The 27,874-nt window shown below is 41.2% G+C and overlaps 1 protein-coding gene across 4 annotated transcripts in view; it reads right to left on the reverse strand.

The window, feature by feature from the left end:
- EPB41L4A (erythrocyte membrane protein band 4.1 like 4A) overlaps positions 1–27,874 on the reverse strand; it is a 222,493-nt gene that overhangs the window by 100,972 nt on the left and 93,647 nt on the right. For all 4 annotated transcript variants that reach the window (XM_073344691.1, XM_073344692.1, XM_073344693.1 and 1 more), the window contains 7 exons: positions 23,573–23,624; positions 21,942–22,020; positions 16,640–16,737; positions 12,668–12,788; positions 3,446–3,533; positions 979–1,067; positions 519–582 (listed from right to left, as the gene is read on the reverse strand). In XM_073344691.1, coding sequence (XP_073200792.1) covers positions 519–582; positions 979–1,067; positions 3,446–3,533; positions 12,668–12,788; positions 16,640–16,737; positions 21,942–22,020; positions 23,573–23,624 — 591 coding nt within the window. The remainder of the gene's footprint in view (positions 1–518; positions 583–978; positions 1,068–3,445; positions 3,534–12,667; positions 12,789–16,639; positions 16,738–21,941; positions 22,021–23,572; positions 23,625–27,874) is intronic.

A 27,874-nucleotide genomic window follows, 5' to 3' on the forward strand; every position in this document is an offset into this window, starting at 1 on the left:
TATGTCTCCTTTCTCAAGCTTCCAGATTTCCCATTCAGTTTGTTAAACATCTGAAATAATTCCAGGCTTTTCATATAAATGCTTACTACATACATGTACCATCAGACAGTAACTACAGCATTACCTATATGTCATTTACTTTAAAGTAGAACTCAGACTTGTTTGTACATGAATAGGCATTCTGCAACATTCTAAATCGCAGGCGTTACTGATGGCATAGAAAAACAAATCTTGACAATATACTATAAAGTCTCATTCTGCTCTGCTTCAATAGGGCTTTTCTGCCTTCCCTGCAAAGTGAAAAATAGGCAGGTGGGAAAGAGAGAAAACTTAACCCTAACTACAAATACCCATCAAGAAAGATTACATATGGGAATACATTTAAATATAAGAAAAGTTTTTGTGGTAGTGATTAAAAGCAAAACTGGCAATAATAGTTTCATTTCACGGAACACACCAAACTCTTAACTTGATTAGTTTCACAGTTTCTTCCTTCAGACTTAAAATAAAAAACTTACATCTTTTCCCAGCACTCTAAGTTCAAACTGCATTTCCTTGAAGTGAACCTTTGTAATTCTAGGCCTAAATGTTGAAAAAAAGATAAAGAGAAGTGTTATGGTATTTAAATCCAACACATCAGAAATACACAAAGAAGAAACAAAAAAAATTGAAAGGAGAGTTTCAGTAAGCCATTCATACATAATCATTTTTACCAGTGCTCCACATATATTACTCACAAGAAAAAAAGTGATACTTAAACACTTTAATGTGAGCGGTGAAAGTTAAAACCATCTCTTACAATATTAGAAATAGAACACAGACAATTTAATCTAGACAGAAAGATCCATGATTCCAACAAGTACATCAGTTTAGTTCTCATAAAACTAACCAGTCATATCATACGTATATTCGGTATTGTTTATTTTTCCTTTTAGCCACATTATTTTAATACAGTCTGCAATATTATGTTGTACATACCAGAAATACTTCCCTACTTGTTTTTTATTCTTGTAAACAACAACTCCTACAGGTGTTAATCCTAAAAAATATTCAGACTTGTTTTCACCCTGGAAAATAGAACAGATGTCATTTTATTACTTACAACCACAATTTTATTTTTATAGATATCATCTAAGAAGCAGTGGCCTGGTAAATGGAGCACTGGTGTGGGACTGAGGAGAAATGGGTTCTATTACTGGCTCTGCTGCTAGGTAACTTTGGGCAAGTTACTTTAACCTCTCTGTGCCTCAGTCTCCTCATCTGTAAAATGGGGATAATGATACTGACCTCCTTTGTAAAGCTCTTTGAAATCTGCTAATGAAAACCACTGTACAAGTGGTTACTATGATCATCATCTTAGTAAGCTAAACACCCAAACCTACAAAATTCTTTCTTCCTTGAGTAACTTTACTCATGGGAGTAATCCTATAAACTTCAGTGGGATTGCTCTCATAAGTAAGGATTACTTACATGAATCAGGTAAGAGAAACAATTCAACAACTAAATTGCCATATTTCTCTTCTTTAAAAATCTAAAGAAACTAATTACAGTCAAAACTTCACACTGCATAAGATACAGTATTTACTCATAATGTAAATATACTTCCGAATGCTAGAATAGGTTCATTCTACCATACCAACCAAGACACATGAATAATCAGTCTGCTCAACTAACTTCTGGTCCCTGCAGAACTGAAAAATGTAATGATCATATTGGGAAACCATGGAGGGGTCAAAAACTGTAATCAAAAGGAGACACAGAAAATGACACAACGAATCATCTCCCTGATCTAATCAGCATCCATGTACCACATTAAATAAAAGCCATTTTTAAATACTACTAGTTAACCCCACCACGTGTAAGGAGGTAGAAGCTACCAATGTGGCAAGGCACAAGGAAAGGACTTCCAGCAGAAGAGAGGTCTCTTGAAATATTCTACAGGCTGTTCTTCTGAACCCACATTTTCTTGGTACTCTCCTTCAGACAAATGTCCAAATAATTTTTTAACGAGCACCATGCCAACCCGCCCCCTAAAAAATTATTTCCTACCTTAAAATTATATTTCTGCAAGAGGCTCCACCAATCTGAAATTATTTTGCTGCTCCTTCATCTCCCAAAGACTGATCTGCTGATTTAGATTTCTTCTACCTGGCCCACCCCTGTGCGCAGCCCAGCCACAAAGGTCAAAGTTTTTCACAAATGAACATGGACTTCCTACCATGTCATGGACAAATGAACATGTACTTTCAGGAAGATCTGGGGCATGAGGGTCTCCATTTTTCCATTGGAAAAGAAAGGATCTCATGAGGGAGGATGAGAGGTACAAAAGCCAGAGAATAAATCCCCTATCAAGATATGACACCCAACAAATGCCATAACTCTTGAATTAAGGTGTATAATGTTAGTCTGACCTGCTTCCCCGTAACATGATTGGAGACACCTTCTCCTTACTGAAACACTGTTGCCCTCATGATGCTGGAGAGGGTTCCTAAATAAACCAACTGCAATGAGGGATTCAGAGCACTTTTCTCACAATGGATGACAAAGCTCATGATAAGGAGGGACCCAGTGCCTTCCCCATATGAAATACTTCTTAAGTTGTTGGGGTCTATATAGCCAATCAACTTGGTACAGGATAACATGAAAATTCTGATGGCAAATTGCAGCTGCCTCTGCAATTCATGGTAAATATTCAAAATCACACAGGATGAAATCCTGAAGGGAAGAGATGCGAACTGACAAGGAATAGTCTCTAAGCCAAGCCAAGACATTTGTGGTGAGACTCTGTGACTGGAATAAGGAGGAAAGCATCCTTTATTAATACTATATAGCCTCCTGGCTCTACCAAGGCTGTTACTTAGTGTTTCAGTTTCAAAGCATTTGTTGGCCACGAAGAATTTGAGTCTTCTGAGGTTTAAAACCCCCTGATATTTTGGGCAGGGCACCAAAGAGAAAGAAAACTTTCTGAAACCTTTGTAGGGTTTACACTGAATCACTACTGAGAATCTCATAAACAATGTATTTTCACCATAATTTTCTTGGATCCATCAGTATTGGGCAAGAGTTAAAATGATTGCTGGGAGTGACTCAGTAACGTTCTATGTGGCATCCAGCTGCGATCATGGATAGAAACCAGTCGTAGGTTCTCTCAGTTTTCAACAACACGCTAACCTGTGTTCCCTGTGGGTTACAGGGCTCAGCTACGTTTCTAGCATCAGAAAGATTCCTTTGTTTCTTCAGGAAATTCCTTTATGTTGGCCTCCGCTTTTGCTAAGGAAAATGTAGTGGAATTTTTACCTGAATCCAAATTTTGCTGCAGAATTATCAAAACTTACTCAATCCCTAGTGATTTCTGCCCCATCCCCAGCTTTCCATTTAAGTTTTAAAGACTTTTTGTCATGCCATCAAATTTAAAATATTTAGCTTCAATTAAAACAGTACTTACATAGACAGGATGGAGATCTACTCCATACATTTCCAGTGATTTGGCCACTCCTAAGTAATCCAGCTCTGCCTCAGCAGGAACCTGACCCCTGTAAACGGTATAATGAATAAGAACGCTGACTCTCAATTCAATGCTACAACAGTTGTTAAAATAAATCGTATTAACAAAGCTTGTTGAATAGGTAAGCAATGCTTCCGTGGTATTGACTTAGACCTTCCTTCACTGCATGGCACTGTGCTCCTACTTGCTCCAGATAAAATGGGTTCCAGCGTTCACTGTGTCTGCTACACGCTGTTACCTTATATATTAAATATTAAATTGATGTTAACTACAGTGGCAAAACTTTCCTTGTCTACCTGCTGCTAACGCCCAAAAATACTCCTGCTGCTGTCCCAAAAATACTTCACAGCATACATCTTCAGGCCTAAAAAGCAAAAAGGTCTTATTTTAAATCACTGCGTCATTACTATAAATCAGAAAGAGAAAGAGAGACCATTTAGGGGATGATTTCCCTATAGCAGTGCTCTGGAAACCTTAATCTTTTAATGCAAAAACTCAGTTTGGAGTCTACTGCAGGACCGTATCACAAATTATCTGCAGAAAACCGACTCTCCTTCTCCATGTAAGTATCACTGAAGCAACCAGCAACTTTCACTAGTTATATACGGTAGAGAAATAATGGAGAAAAACAGAAACCTAGGTATGTTACCAGTGAGGAGGGATTTATTACTTCGCATAAAAATATGAGTAAATCCAAAGCCTTTAACAATGTACACATCCTCAGTGTTTAATTTTACTCTTCCCTTAATAATGGTCATAGATGCAACATACTCAATAAGATTCTCCATTGTAAGGCTGAAGTAATACTTCTGCAATCTCATTCCCAACTGGGATTTACCATACTTTTGTTAATTACTCAGTAGCATTCATATAAACGTTATTGAGACTGTAACTTATGAATATACCAGCATCAGTTCAAAAGGATTCATCAATGTGTATTCCAAAGACACTTCACATCTTATGCTTTAGCCTGCAGATGTTGCCTTGGTGAAATGTTTCACTCCTGTGTCTAATATCATCCATATCCAAGATGTGATATGGGGCCCAGGATCTTGTCATAAGATTTCAAAAATCCTGTAATACATGCTGTCTCTCTTTTTCTTATCTCCCCATTCCTTTCTTCTGGTTAAGAAGAGTGGAGATCTAATCAGCTGGTGTCTTCCCAGGCTGGCACTCCCTGTGTTTGCTTTACATGTGACAGGGAAGAGACGTGTGCAATGTAGAGGCAAAAATAGTAGTGGAATGCCATCCTCCAGCATGAATACAGAAACCTCTCATGGCTATGTAAATGACTCCATCTGCACTGTGGATAGAGGTTGCTCCTCTCTGTGGATGGAGCAGTAGAAATAATGATTGTAGACATCTACCTCCTTATCAAAATTTAGGAGCTGAAGCAAGCTGAGGCTGAGCTTAGCCCCCATTTACAAGAGTTCATGGGTAAGAAGAGGATCCAAAGCCCACTACAGAGAAAACTTGTTAGGGCAAGATTTCTTTCTTGGTGGATTTTTGGTTCACTGCTGTATTTACTAATACACAGCAGGGTCATATGTATTTCCCAATTCTGTGGGAATTCTTATGGAATTTGCCACAGGAATCACCTCTTCTACACCCCAAATTGCAAAATTTTGCTCCAGACTTAGATTTTTCATTTAAAAAAAAATTATATTTCTAGCCTTCATAATTGTGAAACAAAATGTTCACTGAAGGACTGTTTTCTTCAGAGTCTGCAGACAATCTGAAACAACAGCACTAAAAGGTGTGAATTGCCACTCATCTCAGTGAGTTAACTCTAAAATCTATCAATGACAATTTAAATGTCAACACTGCTAACTATAAAAAGAAAAGGAATACTTGTGGCACCTTAGAGACTAACAAATTTATTTGAGCATAAGCTTTCGTGAGCAACAGCTCACTTCATCTATTTCATTTCTGATTTTGTTTGCAAAAACATCATGCTAAATAACATGCTTCCACCACGATTCCAAACTGCCTCTCAACCTGCCAAATGCCCCAACTGTCCATTCAGTAACGATATATTTGGAAAAGTCTCTAAAGAGGAAAGGCACTGCTCTGTGAAGATGTAAACTGTGGCTAGTACAGAACACAAACAGAGTCTTTCCCAGCATACAGGAAACAGGGTGAGGGGAGAGCTAGATGTAGAAACTCTTCACTGAAAACATTCTCAAACGTTCAATATTTCATTGTATCTTCCAAGTTAAAATGAAGGGATCCAGTGTAGCTCTATACTTCAACTCAGAGTTTTAAACCTTCTCTCAGTATACACCATTTTCCAAACTTCACAATGTTACTTAGAATCATAGAAATGTAGGGCTGGAAGGAATTTCCAGAAGCCATCAAGCCCAGCTCCCTGTACTGAGGTAGGATCAAGTAAATCTAAACCATCCCTGATAAGGTTTTTGTATAACCTGCTCTTGAGAACTTGCAATGATGGGGATTCCACAGCCTCCCTTGGAAGCCCGTTCCAGAGCTTAACTGCCCCATAGTTAGAAAGTTTTTTTCCTAATATCTAACCTAAATCTCCCTTGCCGCAGATTAAGCCCATTACTACTTGTCTTACCTCCAATGGACATGGAGAACAACTGATCACAGTCCACTTTATAACAGCCCTTAACATATTTGAAGACTGTTATCAGGTCCCCACTCAGTCTTCTTTTCTCCAGACTAAACATGCCCAGTTTTTAAAATCTTTCCTCATAGGTCAGGTTCTCCAAATCTTTTATCATTTTTCTTGCTCTACTCTGGACTTTTTCCAGTTTGTCCACATCTTTCCTAAAGTGTAGCACCGAGAATTGGAAACAATACTCCAAATAATTGGGACAATTACCTCCCATGTCCTACATACAAAACTCCTGTTAATCCACCCCAGAATGATATAAGACTCATATTCAATTAGTGATCCATTATAAACCCAGATCCTTTTTCAGCTGTAGAGCCTATCACTTAGCAAGTTATTCCCCATTTTGTAATTATGCATTTAGTTTTTCCTTTTCACGTGAATACTTTGCACTTATCTTTACTGAATTTCATCTTGTTGAATTCAGACCAGTTCTGGAATTTATCAAGATCATTTTGAATGCTAATCCTGTCCTCCAAAGTGTTTGCAACCTCTCCCAGCACGGTGTCATCCGGAAGTTTTATAAGCATGCTCTCCACTCTATTGTACAAGTCATTTATGAAAATATTAAACAGTCCCTGAGCCAGGACTGACCTTGGTGGGACCCCACTAACCCACCTTCCCAGTTTGACAATGAACCCATTTTGACAGTGATGACTACTCATTGAGTACAGTCTTTCAACTAGTTATAGTAATCACCTTATAGTAATTTCATCTAGACCACTAGTCTAGGCTAGTTTGCTCATGAGAATGCCACATGGGACTGTGTCAAAAGCCTTACTAAAATCAACTACCCTAACCTCTAGGCCAGGAACCCTGTCAAAAAAGGGAAATTTGACAGTGACTGGGACCTGGTGCCCCCTTGCCGGTTTATGTAGGACACTGCAGTGGTATTGTCAGAGAGGAACTGAATGTGTTGGGCTCAGATGAGGGGCAGGAATGCACAGCAGGCTTAGTGGACCGCTCGAAGCTCCAGGATGTTGAAGCACTGCGTCCATGTCCCTTGCACGGCATGTGCATCGAGGTGGGCACCCCAACCGGCTAGAGAGGTGTCTGTGGTGATGGTGGCTGTGGGGGCAGAAGTGGTGAAGGGGGTGCTAGCAACACCTTGGCAGGGTTGGTCCACCACAGTAGGGAGGTCCAGACCAGATGTGGGACAATCAGGGTGACATCCAGGTGGGTCTGCAGACTTATAGGACCCACAGTTGTAGACAGCGCATGTGTAGGCAGGCAGGCGGCATTACATGGATACAGGCCACCACGTGGCCAAGGAGGCAGAGACAGTGCTGCAGTATGGGGCGTGGAATGCAGCATAGGGCTACCATGAGGGCTGTCAGGGTGGCAAAACGGTCCGCTGGGAGGAAGGCCCAAGCTGTCACGAATCCACGGAATCCGATTAAATGAATTGTCTGCGTTGGAACAAGCACAGATTTCTCCTCATTGATACAAATGCCGAGAGTGGCATGGAGCGAGTGGAGAGCGCAGATGGACGACAACATTTTGGTGAGGGTTTGCACCTCTGGAAGCCAGTTGTCTAAGTAAGAGAACATAGGGTACTCCTGTTGTCGCAGTTGGGGCTGCAGTGACCACAGAGACCTCGGTATAAACCCTCAGGGCCGTCAAGAAGCTAAAAGGAAGAACTCAAACGATAGTGGTTGTCCCCCTTGCAGAAAGGATGAAACTTGCAATGGGCCAGATGGATGTCAATGTGGAAATAAGTATCTTTCATGTTGAGAGGTGTGAGCCATACCCCCAGGGGAAGGCAGGGGATATTTGATGGAAACATCATCATACAGAATTTGGTCTTCCTGATGACAGTGTTGAGTAGTTAGAGATTGAGTACAGGGCAGAGACTTCCCGTTTTTTAGATGAAAAAGTACAAGGAGTAGAAGCCCTTGCCAATGAAGGGGCCAGCCACTAGTTCGATCACACCATTCCTCAGGACGTTGTCTGCCTCATGTAGGAGGCTGTGATGAGAGAGACTCCCAGGAGGTGCTGGGGGCGGAGGGGGGGGGCGGGGAAGGGGAAGGTAAGGAACTTGATAGAGTAACCATATTATACAATCTCTAGTACCCAACGGACCATGGTGATCTCAACCCAGATGACCCCAAAGGTGGTAGGGGGACCAGAGGCAGCAATGTGGGGAGCTCGCAGCTCTCGATATGCATGTCAAAACTGGGCCTTTGTTTGATGCCATAGTACAGCTGAGGAGGTGGCAGTAGCTGATGGTCATGAATGCTATGATCTTGGGGGGCCACCGTGCAGGCTCCTGATATTGGACATAAGCGTGCTGGTAGGGTGCGAGGAGCATGGTCAGAAGGATGGCCTCTGTTGCTTTCAACAAAGCACTGGGGTATAAATCCCGAGAGACTAGAATTTCACTCTTAAGTCTTTCAGGGAGTGGAGGGACTCATCCGTCTTCGCCAAGAACAACTTGTCCTCATCAAAGGGGAGGTCCTCGATCGTGGTCTGAACCTCCCTGGGGAAGCTGTAGGATTGCAGCCAGGAGTCTCATCGTACGACTGTGCCTGTGGCAAGAGAGCGGGAGGATGTATCTGCTGCATGCACAGCAGCTTGGACGCTACCCTTGGCCGTCAGGCGGCCTTCCTCCTCTAGAGTCTGGAATGGCTGTTGCTTGTCCTGTGGCAAATCCTCCAGGAACTCTACTAGCTTGGCATAGTTACTAAAGTCATACTTGGCAAGCTGATCTTGGATATGCAGAACTGCAGGCTGCAGAGGAGTAACCCTTGTGGCCAGGAGGTCAAGGAAGTTTGCTGAACTATCCGAGGGTGGAGGGGGTGGAGGTATGGGAATGCTGCCTTGCCCATTCAGTCGCCGCGTGTACCACCAGCAAAGCAGGGTGGGGAAAAAGAATGTCATCCCCCTTGGATGGGATAAAATGGCTGCATTCCACTCTCTTAGGCGTAGGGGCACAGGAAGCTGGTATGTGCCAGACTGCTCATGCAGGTTGAAGGATAGTGTCATTTGTGGGCAGTGCGATGTGAAATGGTCCCCTGGTCTAGAGGATATCCACTAGCTGGTAGTGTTGATCCAGAACTTCCTCCAAAGGTATGCCCAAGCCCAGGGCTACCCTCTGCAGCAGCTCTTGGTATTACCCATGATCATCAGGAGGCAAGAGGACTGGGGGAATCAATGCATCAGTGGGAGAGGAGGCGGCAGCTGGCAGTCCTGGAGGAACCAGTGGGATCGGCTCCCGTTCTATGTCTGCCTCTGGATCCAAGCTGAATGGTTCCTCTCAGGCACTCGGATGGATGTGAGGCGTGTGATTGTGGGTACAGAGAGTTGTATGGGTTCCAGGGCAGCCAGTGTGCCCATGGTGTCTGGTCCTGGGGTACTACGGACCCCAAAGATATGTGTATCAAGTTGGCGGTGCCAAAGCACCCTGCCTGGTGCAGTGGTCATGCCGGGGAGTCTGAGCTGCACCTGGACGTTGGGGAGAATGGCGGTTCCTCCGCTAGCTGTTGCAGTCCGAAGAAATCTCAGGTAGAGGCGGAGCCATCAGTGTGGGCGGTCCTGCAATCACCAGGTATGATCTCTCGCCCAGGATAATCGTTATGTCTGTCGGGAAACTGTAGTGCCGAGAGCAGCAGTGAGACTGGATATGGCAGGTCTAAGTGCACCGTTGGGAGCAGCGGTTCGACTTGTCTGGGTATTCAAGGTACATCCCACTGACCACTGAAGCGGGGTGGCATGTGCGGTTAGGAGTGTGGGGATTCCAGTCATACCAGGGGTGCATGCTGCAGAGAGCTGTCCCTTGGTACGGTGGCCGATACTTCTTTCTTCCTTTTGGCTTTACACTCTGCACAGGTAAGCTTGGGAGGTGGCATGATCGGATCTGCACATGACTTCTTGTGCAACCTGGTGCAGCCCGGGAAGGAAATGTTGTGCTTCGCTGCAGTCCATGACACAGACTTGCTGAGAGGGCCATACGAGCACTTATGACCCTCTCGCTTGGCATTGTCCTGCGCTGGTGGTGCTGTTGGATCAGGGCGGGAGGTGGTAAGTGCGGCACTCATCACTGGTGAAGGGAGAGGCACCATTGGTTCCGCCAGTCCCAGATAGGACTCCACATATGGCGGGAGAGCCTCCTCCTCGAGGAACTTCCAGAGTCACAGGAGACAAGCCTCACAGGTCCGTGAACAGATCTCACAGCACGCAACGAGATGCACTTTCCCAAGCAGTGGCAGTGCTCATTGCTCACTGAGACTGAGTGAGAGCATGACACTCAGTCCTTGAACCCTGGGATGCAGGGCCTAGTCCCCCAACAAGTGCTCTCGTAGGCGAACTACGAGTGCGGAGGAGAGAGGATTCCAACCCCAACCATGCAGCAGTAAGAGAAAACCAAAGGAGCATCCATGATTTCAAATACATCTACATCTCTTTTCCACCCTTAAGCCCTCCCTTATCTCTCCTCCATTGATTCCTTCCATTCCACTCTCTCCTCCAACCTTGATTCCTTTGCCCTCTCTCCCATCACAATGTCTAACCTTTCCCACTCTTACCCCTGGCTTTCCTCCAACATCTGTTTCCTCTGCTCTTGTTCCTGTGCTGCTGAATGTCTTCAGTACAAGTCCCACAACAACCATACTGATTGTGTTCATTGCAAATTCACTCTTTGTCTTTTTTCTATCACTTTCTTAAACAAACAGCTCTATTTCTCCCTCACTGAATTCCAAAGCCACAAAAACAGCCAACATTTCGCCACCTTTGATTCCCTCCTTAGACCTCCCCATCCATCTCCACACAAAAACTTGTAATTTCTTTTTTAAAAACTCTATATGATCAAGCATGATCTCTCCTCTAATCCACCTTCGGATCCCTCCTTTAGTCTCACCCTTCATCTTGATGCTACAAACCCATGCCAGCTAATAATGGCCAGGCAGGTGCAAGCTAATATTACAACTATGGGTTGGTTTATTAAACCTACGCATTGTGCAAAATATATGTAAAAACATTGTCTTATTAACACAACTGTCCTCCATCACCACTCATTTATCCCCATTTGTTTCACACACCCCGGTGTGTTTTGTCTTTAGGACTAAAGTTATCTAAAGGCAATGGCTGTCTTTCACTTTGCACGCAGCCTAGCACAATGGGTCTAGCACAATGATTAGGAATTCTAGGCATTACTGCAATACAAACAGGGAGGAAATAATATCCTTCAGTTAAGCACTGACCAGGGACTCAGGAGACTTGGAATCAATTCCTGGTTCTGACACAGATTTCCTGTGTGACACTGGGCAAGTTACTTTCTCTGTGCCTTGGTTTCCCATCTTTAAAATGGGAATAATGGAACTTCCCTGCTGCACTGAGAAGTTATAATAAGACTATACTAGTGATATTTTAGTGATTATGAGGCACTCAGACAATAAAGTGATGAGGGCTACATACATAGATAGAAATAAATAATAATAGCTACCTTCCCCTAAAAGGGGAAGATTCAAGTCAAGGTGCTAACTGGCAAGCACCCCAATGTCAAGGGATGAATGTTCGGGGAGGGGCATGCCTCTATATATTTGAGGGAAGTTAACACCTCCTCTCATTAAGCAAGACATAGATAATGCCAATCTGCAGAAACTACTAGCTGCAAGGCCTTACCTGGCATTTAGCAAAATATGTGCTTTAATGTAGCAAAAGCATCATGGTATCTACACCTATATACAAGAACGTTAGTCTTTTCAGATAACCCTTTAATACCTCAAACAAAATTAAGAAGAAGGGGATATAGTGCAACAGTCATAAAAGAACTTTCTTGATCAGTTCTTACTGGGTAGATAAGCGTTGTTTCATGTTCTGTGTATTAGGTAATAACATGAGAGGACAGCATGTTTATAAATATAAAAAGGCTCTTTATTAAGAGAACTATTTAGCATTCAACTCATGTGTACACAGACTAACTTCCTGTGCCTTCTCCAAACTCTTCCCTACTGCAACCTTCCTCCATGTTCCATGAAGATTGCTATATGCATGACTCCATTACAACACCTAACAATTTGGCAAGGAAACGGGGGCCCATTGTATTAAGTGCTGTATGTACACATATCAAGAGACGATAGGGAACTGAGGCACAGAGAGATTAAGTGACTAGCCCAAAATTACACAAAAAGTCTATGGTAAAGATGAAAACTAAATCCAAATTTCTTGGATCCCAGTCCAGTGCCTTAACAATAAGATACTACTTTCATCCCCCTCCATTGCAAAATTCAGAGTGCATAATCTGGACATTTATATGTATTTTTAGAAATTTTTTAACTAAAGGTACCTAAAGTACCATATCTGTTCTACTTATATTTCTAATCAGTTATTAATAAAGCCACTCTCTTTGTATTATCTCTATTTTAGATTTCTGGTGCGCATAAAAGGATGTTTCATGTCACTAGCAGATTCTGCAGACCTTCATTCTGGCAGGACAAAGATATGTGACAATATATCAGTTCCTTCTTCCCTTCTACTTAGTACCTGTAGCACATGATTTCCCATGCATTATAACAAAACTGAATTCTTACATCAGAGTTTTGTGTATCCGTTCTATTGCATCTTCCAGTTCTTCCTTCTGGTCTGGAACAAATCGGTATTCTGACACATAACCTGCAGTGTGCTTATATGGGTCATAGTCTCCCAGCTCAGCTATGGTGCACAAGAAAAAAAATTGTCACAAGTTTCAAACATTTTCCCATTACCCAAAAGATGTACTGTTTAACCAATCTGCATGTGCCACTGCACCTTTTCCCAAGTAACTCTATGAGCTCACCACTCAATAGGTAAAAGAAAACTATTTTTTCTCATTGGAGAGGAAAAATGCATGGCAACGTTTTCCCTTTATTTTAGTTTATTAACAAAGCATTATAGACCAATCCATGCAAGACTGGAAGAGAAATTTCATTAGTAACATGTTTTTTAGAGGAATGGAAGGTTCAAGGGCTAGGAAATATGGTATGAAGTTTGTCACCTCCGCAGAACTGGAACTAATGTAGTTTAGGTCAGTAATAATTGCAACAATATGCTACTTTGTGGTGCATGTGAAATGAATTGATGTGCTGAGTCCAGTTCTTAGAAGGTTTGTGCCCATATAATAAAAACGAACATTCAAATGGGCATTGACTGCTATCCTTGTTGGGAGTCCTAGCAGAGAAGTCAAGGACTGAATGAGAATGGAAATGTAACTATCCTGTCTAGCTTAAAGGTAGTCCTTTGAGAAGAAAGCTGAAGTACCTATAGGTAAACAAAAGACTTTAGTCTCCAGTTAATTTCAGTACATTTCCTGAACACTAAATTCACTTTAAAAATTAAAATAATGATTAAATCATATTTAAAAGAAATATGGGGACTCTATTTTAAAATTTAATCAATGATTATGCATTTTAATATAATTGTTTTTGGAGTGCCCTGGAATTTGCATATACAAGCAAAAGTGACATGATATAAAGTGACAAACTATTTGTCTGATGAGCCACAATCCTATTTTATACCCTTGCAAACAGCTGTATATTAAATGTATATCTTAATCAGGGCCCAATTCTACAATTCTAATTTACATTGGGTAACATTTATATGAGTAACCCCACTGAAGTTAATGGAACAATCTGTGTAAGTGCTCCTTAACATGAGTAAAGGCAGTACCATTAGGCCCTCAAGGAGGCAAGGGCTCCCCAGAAGCCCAACCTTATTGGAGGTTCCCATCCAAATCCCACTGAAGCCATGGACATTGCTATGCCTCTTCACACACCATGAGGTCAGTGCCATAAATCATAATGCAAAAATCCCATAAAACATCAGCTCATTTTTGTTATGGATTTTTTTTTACATATTAGTCTTGTCTCCAAAACAAGAGACTGATCTGATCAGCAGAGATACAGGAATTCCCCTCCCCACCACTCCAAACCCAACCCCAACCCCAACCCCGCAAAAAGCCCAACAATAAAACAGTGACCCTCATGCCTGAAACAGAATAAACAGCAGGAATAATGACTTTGGGCTTCATTGTGCACTTTAATAGAAAAAATCAGATTGCACAATAGAGTAGGTGTAGCTCTGTGCGCCGTAAGGCCTGCAGAATGTATAGTGTATACTGCACTCTATGTTGTTGCCAAGCCTATGGATGCGATTCCTGTGCTAGTGCTTCTGGCTTATAAATTCAGTGTTTCACACAAACATATGCATTATGTGAGGGTCTCTATCTGCATATTTTTGTCAGATTCAGCCCTGATGTAAGAAGGCATAACTTCTTATGAAGTCTTATGAAGATACGCCTGTTTCTGCCAGGGCTGAATTTAGCCCTTTGTAACTACTATGTACCTGTTCTAGCTCTCCTATCCAAAATGAACTTTTCTAGCTATTTCCTTGTGGCATTTAAAAGAAAGAAGTATTGGTCATTGAGATTAGTATCCTATAAACAATCTTTGACTGGAGCTGCAGATTCCTACAATTTAGCCACTATGCCTATGACAGGGAAACAGAGTATATTCTTGTTCCTATTTCTCATAATCTGTTTGAAGATGATGCACTCACTGCAAAACAATATACCTGACCAATATATATTGCAATATTTCACAGTCAAGGCACAACTGTCATTGAAGTGAAAGGCCTATCACAAACGGCCTTCTGGGTTGGGTCATATCACCTTCCAAAGTTGGGGAAATGTCAATGAAAAAAATTCAGAATGTGACATGCTTTAACTTTCCTGAGAGGCATGTCATATGCCATGAAAAGTCTCTAATCTCCTTTCACACTCAATAAGTTATTTCATTCTGTTGTGATCTCTCAAACATGTTGTTCTAAAACAGAAATTAAAGGAAGAATATTTTCAGCTTGCATTAGGTAGCTGCTACTGAATCATACTTGGATTAATGATAAACTGGATAATCTTCACTTAGTATCTGCCACAGATGAAAACTGTAAATTATAAGTTTTCTATGCAGAGTTCCCAAGAAAATATCCTAAATCCACATGATATTCCTGACTGCCAAATTTTGAATTTGGATATCTGATTTTAGCCCAAAGATGAGCAAAATCTTACTTCTTACTTACTGTCCATTAATGTGAAGTAGTTCATGTTTGCTCTGCCAAATCCATGGGATATACTAGCACTCATGAAATCTGCTTCTCAAGTGCATGCCAATAAGTGAAATGTCGAATTAAAACTTCACGCTTCAAATTAAAACACATCCCTCCCCTTCATTATCTTCAAGTATTAGTATTGACATAATGTGGTTTTTACAGGACTGTATCGTTTGGGATGATCAACAGATTTGTCTGGAGGCTGCTGCCAGCCCTTCAGATCTACACGTTGTTTGATGAAATAGAAAATATGATATAAATAATATTGGGCTGTAGACATACCCTGACTTGTAATGTCATCAAGCACTAATAAAAAGTTCTCTCTGTGGACAGTCTCGGTAACTCAACCGTCAATAACTGTCAGATATTTCAGAAGAGATCCCATAGTATCTTCATTTAAAATGCATGTAACTGGTTCTACATAATCTGTACTGATGTGTCACCTATTTATAATTCTCCTGTTAGTCTCTGTAATTTAATTTTTTTAAACTAACATACAAAGACTTAGATTAAAGTCTCCATTTGCTGCAATATTTGGAATCAATCATAACATTAACTGTCAAGGTTCCTTCCCCACTCTGAACTCTAGGGTACAGATGTGAGGACCTGCATGAAAAAACCCCTAAGCTTATTCTTACCAGTTTAGGTTAAAAACTTCCCCAAGGTACAAACTTTGCCTTGTCCTTGAACAGTATGCTGCCACCACCAAGCGTTTTAAACAAAGAACAGGGAAAGAGACCACTTGGAGACATCTTCCCCAAAAATATCCCCCCCAAGCCCTACACCCCCTTTCCTGGGGAAGGCTTGATAATAATCCTCACCAATTGGTACAGGTGAACACAGACCCAAACCTTTGGATCTTCAGAACAATGAAAAATCAATCAGGTTCTTAAAAGAAGAATTTTAATTAAAGAAAAGGTAAAAGAATCACCTCTGTAAAATCAGGATGGTAAATATCTTACAGGGTAATCAGATTCAAAACACAGAGAATCCCTCTAGGCAAAACCTTAAGTTACAAAAAGACACAAAAACAGGAATACACATTCCCTCCAGCACAGCTTATTTTACAAACCATTAAACAAAAGAAAATCTAACGTATTTTCTAGCTAGATTACTTACTAACTTTACAGGAGTTGTAAGGCTTGCATTCCTGATTTGTTCCCGGCAAAAGCATTACAGACAGACAGACAAACAAAAGCCTTTCCCCCGCCCCCAGATTTGAAAGTATCTTGTCCCCTCATTGGTCATTTTGGGTCAGGTGCCAGTGAGGTTACCTTAGCTTCTTAACCCTTTACAGATTAAAGGATTTTGCCTCTGGCCAGGAGGGATTTTATAGCACTGTATATAGAAAGGTGGTTACCCTTCCCTTTATTTTTATGACATTAACAAACAAAAGTTATCAGTTGGTCAGAAGAACTCACACTGAATTGCATATGCTCCCAGCTGAGCTGCAGTGTTGATGGGACAGGGCATGCGACCTTGCAAAACATCTTGCTTCACCTGCAAAAAAAATTGATACCTAAAACAGAGAGAGAAAATGAAGTTGTTAATTCAATATTAAGGATTCTGGTGTACTTAGTAACATTTTACTGCCTTCAGGTTTATTCGGGGAGCGGGGGAAAGGGAAGGTCTGTAGCTCAGCTTAAAGTGATATGGTCAACTCAAAAATCACGTTTGCATCTTCTGCAACTTTTTTTTTACTATTAATGTTCAAGTAACATCATGATTATTATCACTGAAAGACTGGAGGAGGAAAAAAATCTCTAGTTTTCCCATTTGTTTACTTTGTGCACTTGACAGCACACTGTGATAGTTAATTTCCCTAGAAAGAGGTGGTTCCCCTAGTTTGTGTGGGATTTTCAGGCAGCAGCAGGAGAGAGAAAACATTGTTTAAAATCAAAGAGGAAAATATGATGGTTAACCCACACATGGAACAAATTTTGACCTCACTAGTAGAGCAGAGCAAGGGAGACACAAGGCACTCACTCACTCGCTTGTGTGGGCTTGTAACAGGGTCTACAAACCCCATACTGAACACAGACAGAGGGGGGAGGAAAGTCTCTCCCATTTACAAGCAAGCAGCTTGATCACAACCCCAAGCAGCTGCCAGTCATGGAGGCAGGCGTCCACAGCTGCAACCAATAAAGAAAACAGAGTCTGTTGTATAGGGAGAAGGAAAGGGAGGCACTAAGACCTGGAATAGCAAGGTGGTGACAGCTTTGCACTAGGCTGCCTCCAAGAAAACAGCCAGGAGACTGAAAGAGATGGCAAGCCCAAAAAGTGAAGGTCTGACAGGCTTAATTGAAGGTGAGGATCCAAGAACTTACCTGACTGAGAGCAAACAAAGGAGGGTCAGTCAGGAGAAGCTAAGGCCCCTCAAGAGACCACCCCAAAAGGCATTGACAGGGCTCTATGTACCACAGCCAGCAAGTGTGGGAGGAAAAATAGACACCACAAGGCCACTATATTCCATTCCTCTACTTGCAGGTGGGTAGGAAGAGGTGGGGCCATGGCTCTGCCTCCCAACGCACCAGCCAGTTGGGCTACATAACTGTAAGTGCAGAGTACTTCCCCCTCAGAGCAGGAAGAAACCAGGAGGGTATATTGTGACTCTCAATCTGCTTCCAAATCTGCCCCAAGGCAGCACAATGCACTTCCCCTTACCCAGGGCTCATGGTAAAGCCACAACTGAGCCCAAACTTAGCAAGAGGAGTCAGGAGTAACAGAAGCGACTTTTAAGAATATTTTTTAACTGACAACATTTTAAGCTGACTGTGTCCCTTTAAACTCTGATTTTTCCCCATATTCACAAAATATATTGCATACAACTTCCTTAATCACAACCGCACACATCAAAAACACGTATGGTAAACTGTTCACACAGGCTGGTATAAATTAAGTGAGAGTATTTGATACCCCCTCTTAAGCACATGAACACTGAATTCCTAATGAAACAATATGAACAAAAGAGAGGATCAGAGCAATAAGAAAACAAGTTATCTAGTTCAGTTTTTCAGATACTCTAGTACATTTAAAGGAAATATTTTTAAATGCTGTTTATGCCAAATGGATATACGTCTTCCCGTATCACATCATACGGAAAGAATATCAGTGATTTCTTTCAAAAACAGTTTTTAAAAGATCTTTTTGTTATACAGGCACAAATTGGTCATACTTACATACTGAACTTCCCTTATTCAGGAACTCATTTATTTTACAGAGCCAAATAACTGCATTATACATTATTATTAAGTTTATTTTGTATTTATTATTGCATTATCATTATTACTCTTGCAAATACTTAGTACTTTCTATTTGTTCATTGTAAGCTATTGAAATATTTTTGTCTTTGGGCAATCCAGACTGCAGATTATATGGCAAATAATCTTTGCATTACTGTGTTAAACTCAAATAAAAATTGCCAGCGTTCAAGGACCTTTCAGTGCTATTTAATCTGGAATCCTTCCAGCCCAAATGAGCTTCTTTTGCTGATGGTTCCCACAGACACCATAGGCATTCCAGGATATACAGCTGTGCCATTTGCACCCTACTTCTTATTGGAGAGGGAAAATGCACAGTTATCTAAGCCCCTCGTCTTCCCAGGGCCCAATGCCTTATATGAGAAGGCATACTGCAATGGTATCAGGAAACAACAGTGTGCACGCTCATTATTGCTCCTTAGTATTTTAACAAGCAGGCAGACCCTTATTTGGATGAATTATGACAGAGAAGAAATTTAAAGGTCTTGTGGAGCTTACAACATCTGTTGGCTGACTGACTGAAAATTAAGTTCACTTCCAATATATACCTCCTCCCCTCAGCATTTCCAGCAGTTGCACAAGACTGAGTATGGCCTTACTATGTGTAGCCTGCTGCACAACCATTGTCTACAGCTCGCCTGGATATGGATATTATTTGCCAGTTCTTTGGTATTTCCCTAGTAATTATGGAAGTGCAGGGTTTCCCCTGAGTTCTGAAAAGTGTCATTTTAACAACCTCACATTTTCTTCATACATATCTATCCTCACAGTTAGCATAATCTAAAGTAAGACAAAAACAACTTAACCTGCTTTTTAAAAAATTCTAATTATCCCCCATTTTTAGGTACATGTTGGCTCCACTGATTTGCCTCCATCCTTCATTTTAAAATTTTAACTACTTGGCTCTATATACAGTACAAAATACATATAATTTAACACTGCACATTATTGCCAGCAGCATATGATACCATTTAATGCAGGCACAGTATTTACAAAGGTGATAGACTGTGGGAATAGATCTGACAATATATGGTACAAATCATCAGAGAAAAGTTAATTAAAACTAGAAATCAAATTCTGCATAAAAGGGAACTTAGAACTAAATACTCTAAAGTAGGTGGGCAGTAAATACCAATTCTTTTGCTAAGATGTAAAGCTAATATGGATGGGAAAATAATACATTTTGAATAATTATTTAGATAATAAACATACAAAATGGGTATGAACATTCAAATCAAAGGCTGTCAAATCAGTGTATATACATCTAAACCAACATTTCAGGCACAAAAATGCTGATTTGAGCACAAAATGCAAACTGGGGCCCTTATCTTAAATGTCCTTATTTGTGTATTTTCACGGTGGATTTGAGGAAGAAATAGCTTTTAAAAAAACAAAACAAACCCCCCACAATTTGCAATCAGAAGCATCAATTCTGCCTTCTGTGAGGTGATGATACTCCTAACTCCTATTGAAGTCAGTGAATGATGGCAGTACTTAGCTCCTTTTAAGATCAGTCCTCTAGTTCAAACTTGTCCCTCGAGTGCTCGCCATTTGCTCTGCCAAATTGCATAGATAATGGTGTCTAAACATTGCATGAGCAAACATACCCAGGAGATATTGATAACCAGTCAGCATCTATTTTTGCCTACAGAACACATCAATTTCTGGTGTAAAGAGATTATAGATTTGATAGGTTTTTACTATTCAAAAATAGAAATCACATAATGTGACAGAAGTATTAACATCAGATAACAATAGGCTCCATACCACTGTACATAAAAAAAAAAAAAAAGGTCAGTGACCCATATACCATGAATAAATATAGATAACAGTGTCAAAACACTGGAATCACATACCTAACTTTGAAAATTATCACAATAAAGAAAAGAAAATTGCTTTAATGCACTCTATGTAGAAGGCGGTGATTCTAGCATAAGTATTCTTTCTGAAAATGTGTCTATTTCCTACAGGGTTTAAGGTAAAAGCCCAAAGATATAAAGGCTCAAATAGTTTGATGACATTTGATCATGCAGATTCTTAGCTATGTATTATTGAAGATTGCAATTATAAGCTTAGTACTTTCCTATGCCCCCTTCCCGCCTAGTTTTAAAAAGCACAAATTTTGTGTGAGCAAACATATTGCACACACAAACACAGACTCACTAAAAATGCACCGTGCATGCCAAAATGCTTTTTGCAAAGATGTATGCACCTAATAAGCAGTGCAAATCATTAACTGACCTTGTTATAAGCAAAATTAATGCATTTTTTTAAAATTTAGCTCTTAATTGTCATTTCACAGATATGAATCCAACCTGCCTCCAGAGTAGTAATCACAGCAGGTTCTGTTGCCGGAGTTCTCTTCCCAGGGCCATCTTTTTTCCCCTGTGAGCAGGGTTGAAAGTGGTTCTGGAAAAGTACAGGAAAACTATATCAAACTTTCGGGGCAGATGGGGCATTACACTGCAACTAATGCGTGCTTTTTCACTGTACAGAGTCCTAGTGGTATTAGTTTTTCCTAGTTCAATATAAAACTTGTCAAACTGGGAGATTTTGTCACTATGAGGAAAAACTAATGCCAATATGGTAAAAACATTCTTATCATAGTAGTACAGGAAAAATATTTTTGCTTATTTTTCACGATTAACCACCTTGGGTTAGGAAATGAAAATTTATGTGTGTATTGTAATTAAGTTTGACATGTCGTGTTTCACTTGAGCATAGATGTGAACAGCAAGAGAGGAACATTTCCACATATTTATTACTTCCAGTCAGCACACTACATCTGCCTAAATATGTCACTTGAATATCAAATTTCTTTGTGAATCTGAAATGAACTGTCAGAGATCTTTTTTACATAAAACACAACAAATAAGCTTGTGTGTGTGTTTATGCAAGTGTATTCCTACAAGTGCACTCTTAAGCGGCGAACAGTTATTTAAATGAATCATAAACATTATTTTGCTTTTCCACATATTTTGCATATTTTTCAAGAGACCAGGAGAAACACTTCTTTAAAAATAGTTCTGGAATTTAAACCATGGCCAATTAAAAGGAAAGCAGGTATTCCCTACAGCCATATTTGGATACACAAACTGGGGGGAGTAATCTAAAACCTCTCTCTAGAAGCATATCCATCACAGGACTTGTATAAATCCAAATGTGACAATACATTGCTTAAAAAGGAAAAATTCCCAACAATTCATACAAAACCCTGACACCTGCCCATGTATCATATAGCACAGGTTCAATCTGATCTTCCAAACAGAGGTTTGTACTGAACAATGCAAGCTTCCTCTCAGTTTTCTTACAGACACAGGTGTGTAAGCAAAAACAAACAAAAAACCCAGCAGTGGTGTGCACCTGCATATATGTGATTACAATCTTAATTTTATTAATTATGATTTCAGATCAGCACATCATATGCATATCACCAATATTTAAACAATATGCAATACTATACCTGGTTATTTCTTCCTTAAGTTTGCATGGATCTTCTGCGTAGAACTTAACACCAAAATATAGAGTATATGGTGGCCCAGCTAAGAGAAAGAGAGAACAATTAAGTTTTGTAGTGCATATTTATAAAAAAAAATCTTTGATTATAGAAGAGCTACTAAGCTGCCTATCTATTCAAGGGGTTTACACAGTCCACCGCTCTTCCATATCATCACAGAGTGATATTCCTACTGGACTCCTCATGGAGTCTCTTCTACCTTTACAGAGTAGAAAAACTTTGTTGGAACAGGATGTTTTTGTTTTCTTTGGTTATTGTTTCTTCTATTTGTTTGTGAATACAACACTGTGCCCAATGTGAAACATTCCCCATGATAATTAATAACTGAAAGTATAATTATGCCTTATTTACCTAGTAAAATATTTTGAATTTTGTAATTTACTTTTTAAAAAGTTTTAGCTCTCCAATAAAATCCAGTAACTCAATCCTACAATTCCTGTTATGATCATATTTATTCCCATGCATACTTCCACCAACTTCAACCAATGTCCCATTGATCCAAGTGACTTCAGTAGGACTATGTGTGATATTAAAGATACACATGGTAGTAACAAACTGCAGTCATGCTAAATCCTGCAAATACCAGCCACCAGGAATTGAGTTTACTACCATGCTTAGTCCCACTGACTTCACAGAGCCCGTGAAATGTAAGTATATTTACCTTTTTTTTACAAAACAAATTGAAAAGCAGCTTCTCCTGCCAAGAGTTCAGATGTCTGTATTTTCCCTACAAGCAGCTACAAGACTTTCCTGTCTTGCAGATGACAATTTAAAACTCTGCAGGGAATTCTGTGCTAGGTAGTTATGATGGTATTATCTGTTGCAAGCAAATCCTGAATGCAGACCGTGGTAGATAAACAAAATTGCTGCTCATCAAATATTTTCTTTTAAAATATGAATGTATTTGTCATTTGAAATCCTGCACATACAATGCCAGATTTCCAAAAGTAGACAGCATCCATAACTCAGTGGGAGATGCTTGGTGCCGAGCACTTTTAAAAATCTGGTTGTATTATTTGGAATTTTACTATATTAATTATTAATATTTTTATAAAATGTTTCTGATTTTCTATTAAAATAAAGTAATATTATTAACCGTATTAAATAATATTTTAAATTATGGGATATTTGTCTCTGATAGCTAAAGGGTGACACCAATACATAACTCATAAAAAGCTAGGCAAATTTTTTAATATGGACCTGAAGCAATATTTTTCCAATTTTAGAAGGGAAAAAAAGTCATTCACTTCACTTAGCAAGGCAGAGAAGTCAAAGCCAGTACAATTCTAAATTATACAAGTAAAAACTATATCATATACCATATACCCAGCATATACCAGTGCTTCTATTATTCTAAGCAAAGGTTAATCACAGAAACATCCTTAAGTTAGAGAGAGACATTACACTCAGTCGATGTATGTAATTTTGATATGGCAATTAACTGCAATATTGAGACAGCTCAGGAAACTATGATTCTGTCATGCCTCAAAAATCAAGGCCCACTACTCTGCACATATGGTGTCCTCTGTCTCTTCATCTTGAAGTAACTGTTTATGAGTTTCAAGTAAAATACATACTGTTTATCAATTCCTTGTGTTCTGCAAGGGTCCTTGCAGGATCCAGCCAGTACTGTGAGAATAGATAGGGAAATTAGTAATTTATCATGGCAAGCTATTAAAGATTAACTTCAAATTATACATTTATTTATATATTAATGTTTTTCCCCAAATACAGTACAAGTGAATTACAAATAATTATGTTAACTATTAGGAACAATTAATTTAGGGCCTAATCCAAAGCCAACTGACCTCAAAGGAAATTGACTTTTTCTTCTATATTAGTAAAACACAGAAGATTGAGTAATTTGGTGGTGGTGGTTATATATATACATTACTATAAAAATCTGAAGCATTGCAGTCTGCAATCTGTAAATGAAAAACTATAACCCAGAATAGAGAAAAACATTGTCTTGACTAATGTGTTCCTACACTTCTTCCACGAAAAAAGTGTCATAGTAGAGAAACGACACGGTCACTTTCACGTTCAGCAATAGCTGTTGAATACTGTCTTACACTCAGATTTACAAGAGCCACTACATCAATTCAATCAGCTGTACTTTATTACAGATGCTAACTAGGAATCTCAGCTAAAGTTGGCAGTCCTGAGCTTGACTCTTATTGCTCACAGGGCTTGTCCACATGGTGCTTTAGTCCACACCAGCTGGGTTGTAAAAGCTAAGGAACACCAGCATGTCGCACTTACTGGCCCACATGCATGTTAATGTAGTACTGTTTGAAACAGAATTACAAGAACAAACACTATGGAACTTTTAGTGCATGCCAGCAGCGTCCACATGGGCCAGTTATTGCACAAAACACTGGTGTGCATTCAAATGTACACCCCAACTGGTGCAGACTACAGAACCATGTAAACAAGCCCATATAAACCCTATTCAATTAAAACTGATAGCTTCAGGGGAATACAGGTAACTCATCTGACACTATGACAAAACTTCCAAAACAAAATAAGAAATCTTGCAGTGGCTATTTCTCAATAACCCTCCAAAAATAGAAACCTTCTTAAGTTTACAGTGAGAGGGAAGAAAAACAAACAAATCACTCGATAAATTTGTTCAAACATCCTATTGGAGCTCTTCTCAACTTGTATTATAAACAAGCACCAATCCCAGTTAACGTTATCACTGATAAAATAACAAATAGACTGCAAGTCAATCAGACAGAAAAACTAAGCAAAAGACTGTACAAAATGGAATACAACACACTCTCTGACTTCAAAACTCTTTTTGTATCAAGATTAGTACTCTGGACCATAACACAAGACACATATTGCCCAACTGGTTTGTTCATCAAGGATAGCTCTATGCTATGCTGCAAGAGAGAATTGAAACTACAATTTCAATAGAATTCAAAATCCAGTCACAGAACAACTATATGACTTCTCTCATTTCAGCAAGCCCTATATTCCTCTATAATCTGAGTCTGGTTTCCAGGATACATAGGACTAGAAATGACTTCCTGGGCCATCAAACCCAGTCCCCTGCTATCACAGGCAATCCCATCATATAATCCCATTCACAAATTTATCAAACTCCATCTGAAAATTAGTTAGGTTGTTTGCCCCCATTACTTCTCCTGGAACTTTGTTCCAGAACCTCATTCCTCCTCCTTCTAATTTCTAGCCTACATTTATTCAAGGCCCGTTTATCCCCATTTGTTCTTATGCTAACGTTGTCCTTTATCTTAAATAGCTCTACCTTCCTGATATGTTTATTGAGATTTAGCATATCCCTGCTCTATATTTGATTCTTTATGGTATTACAGTCCTCACTACTTTTTAGCTTTATAAGCATATAGATACCAATTGTATACAAAGAGATACGTTAAAATAATATCATTTAGGTTGAAAAGTCAAGCATGAAGAAATGCCAGATTTATAGTTGCCTCTGCAATCTCAATTCTGCCCCCTTAGGCATCCATCCTGTGAACTGAATGAGGCAGGGGACCTGTGGAAAAAAACAATATGTGATTTTGTAATTATCTTGTATCATAATGTGTAGGATTCATACAAGGTTTATGCGCTTGGCAACATTCAGGGCACACCCGGAGTGTTGTGCTGGACCTGTGCACACACAGCTCCTTTCAAGGACATCAACCTTGGAATCTCACCCAGATGACATGAACCGTGGGAAGCCTCCCAGGACTGGGCTCAAGGCCTGAGAGCAAGGAATGTGGTAGATAGAAATTGGTAAATAAGAATGTTAAACAATCCAGTGTATTCCTTTTATCTGTTGGAGAATGTAATGCACGGGGGGAGAGAAGGAATAAAGGGGAAGGTGAAAAGCTGACAGGCAGAAGCCCGTTAGCAGACCAGCTTGCTTGCTTGCTTAAAGCTCTGTGCTGTCTTGTCATTGAACTGCCACAACTGGCGCCCAGCATGGGGCCCTCAGCACTCACCTCGCCCAGCAAGGGTTTCAGACGCATCACTCATCCGCTTCGCGGATCCCGGTGAGTATTTTTCATTGCGGTAAATATGGGAAGCTCCCTCTCTGCTTTGCAAGTGCAACACCGCAGTGAGCTACAGTATTTGCTGCGTAAGGCTCAGCATGACTGTCCCACTCGAGAACTCACTCTCCTGCTACAGGAGGTGAGTGCCCAATGCCCGTGGTACCCTGAAGCTGGAACCCTTAAGCTAGCGGACTGGGAGCGGTTGGGCCAGACATTGCACAAAGAGCCTCGGGCGCCCGTGCAGGCTCTACATGCCTGGCACCTCTGCCGCGACGCGATACAGCGTGTCGCCTCCGACAGGCCCTCCCTCGCGAGGCTGGTGATCTCGCCACGCCCGTCTGCTCCTGCAGCCATCCCCCCTCCTGGCGATGCAACACAGCGTGTCGCCTCAGAAAGGCCCTCTCCCGTGCCAACAGAGGGGCTGCCGATCCCGCCACCCCCGTCCGCTCCTGCAACCATCCCTCCCCCTGCTTTGCCCCCAGTGCCTCTATTACCACCGCCTCCCTGGCCTTCCCCACCGGAGCCGTGCTTCCCCACCGGCCCCATGCTCCAGGGCCCCCCGGGGGGTCGTCCGCGTCTGCTCAGCGGCTTTCGCTGGTGCAACAAATGGTTCACGCAGCGAAGACTCGCTCAGATCTTACAGCAGAGGAGCTGGCTGATCTGGTCTCAGTTTGTCCGGTGACCTGGCAGGATGATGGCCAAGGCAACCAAGTTGCAAACTGGGTCAGTTTGCCTTACTCGGTGATCAGAGACGTAAAGAAAGTGATTCGCGAGTTCGGTCTGACCAGCACGTATGTGCGTGGTCTCATTGAAGGGCTAGGTACTGGGTATTCCCTGGTCCCTGAGTACTGGAAGGCGCTGTTGCGCATGATGCTGACACCTAGTCAGTATGTTATTTGGCTTAGTGAGTATTGGCAGATGGTGGAACGCCAGGCCCAGGTGTATAGAGAGCAAGGTGTCATTTATGAGCACTTGGCAGGGGAGGGCCCGTTTGCTACTGTTCAGATGCAGTCTCAACTCCCTCAGGCCGTCTTCCCCATTATTTCCACCTGCGCCCAGCATGCTTTCCGGAAGGTCCCGGATTCAGGCAAGCCTACCAAAAGCTTTGCCAGTATCCGTCAGGGTGCATCAGAGTCCTTTATGGATTTTACCAACAGATTGCAGGAGGCTATCCTCCGACAGGTGGATAACCCTGCGGCAGCTCAGGAGATCCTGTTAAAAATGGCGGTTGAAAATGCGAACGAGGATTGCCGCCGTGCTCTCCAGGCAGCACAAACTGCTGGAGTTCTAGAGCTGTCGGACATGCTGCGGGCGTGCCAAAACATCGGAACTCAAGCACATAAAGCTGGGGTTCTGGCTGCCGCCCTGCGGAAAAGCAGGAAGGAGGGGAAGCGTTGTTACCACTGTGGAAAGGAGGGTCACTTTCAGCGGGAGTGCCGCTCATCGTCGGCGCCCGCCCGCCCCTCAAAGAAGTGCCCCAAGTGTCGGAAGGGCTATCACTGGGCTAATCAGTGTCGTAGCGGGTCGGGAAACCGCACGACGGGTCTCCCCCGAACCCAGGGCCAAACGGGGGTGTTTCCCACTCAGACAACTGTTCCTCTGCCTTAAAACCCATAGACTCCATGAAAGCGGCGACTGCCGGAAGTGCAGGGCTTGATTTGATTATGCAGGAGGACGCTGACTTTCGGTTGCCAGGGGAGGTTTGCGCCATACCTACCCAGGTGACGGGACCTCTCCCTGCCAGATTTGTGGGTCTGGTTCTCCCTCGCTCACACACTGGGAAACAGGGTTTTTTTGTCATCCCAGGGGTCATTGACGCCGATTACACCGGCGTTATTAAGGTTCAGGTATGGA

This window comes from Lepidochelys kempii, chromosome 5 (genome assembly GCF_965140265.1).
Source record: "Lepidochelys kempii isolate rLepKem1 chromosome 5, rLepKem1.hap2, whole genome shotgun sequence".
Classification (NCBI taxonomy): domain Eukaryota; kingdom Metazoa; phylum Chordata; order Testudines; family Cheloniidae; genus Lepidochelys; species Lepidochelys kempii.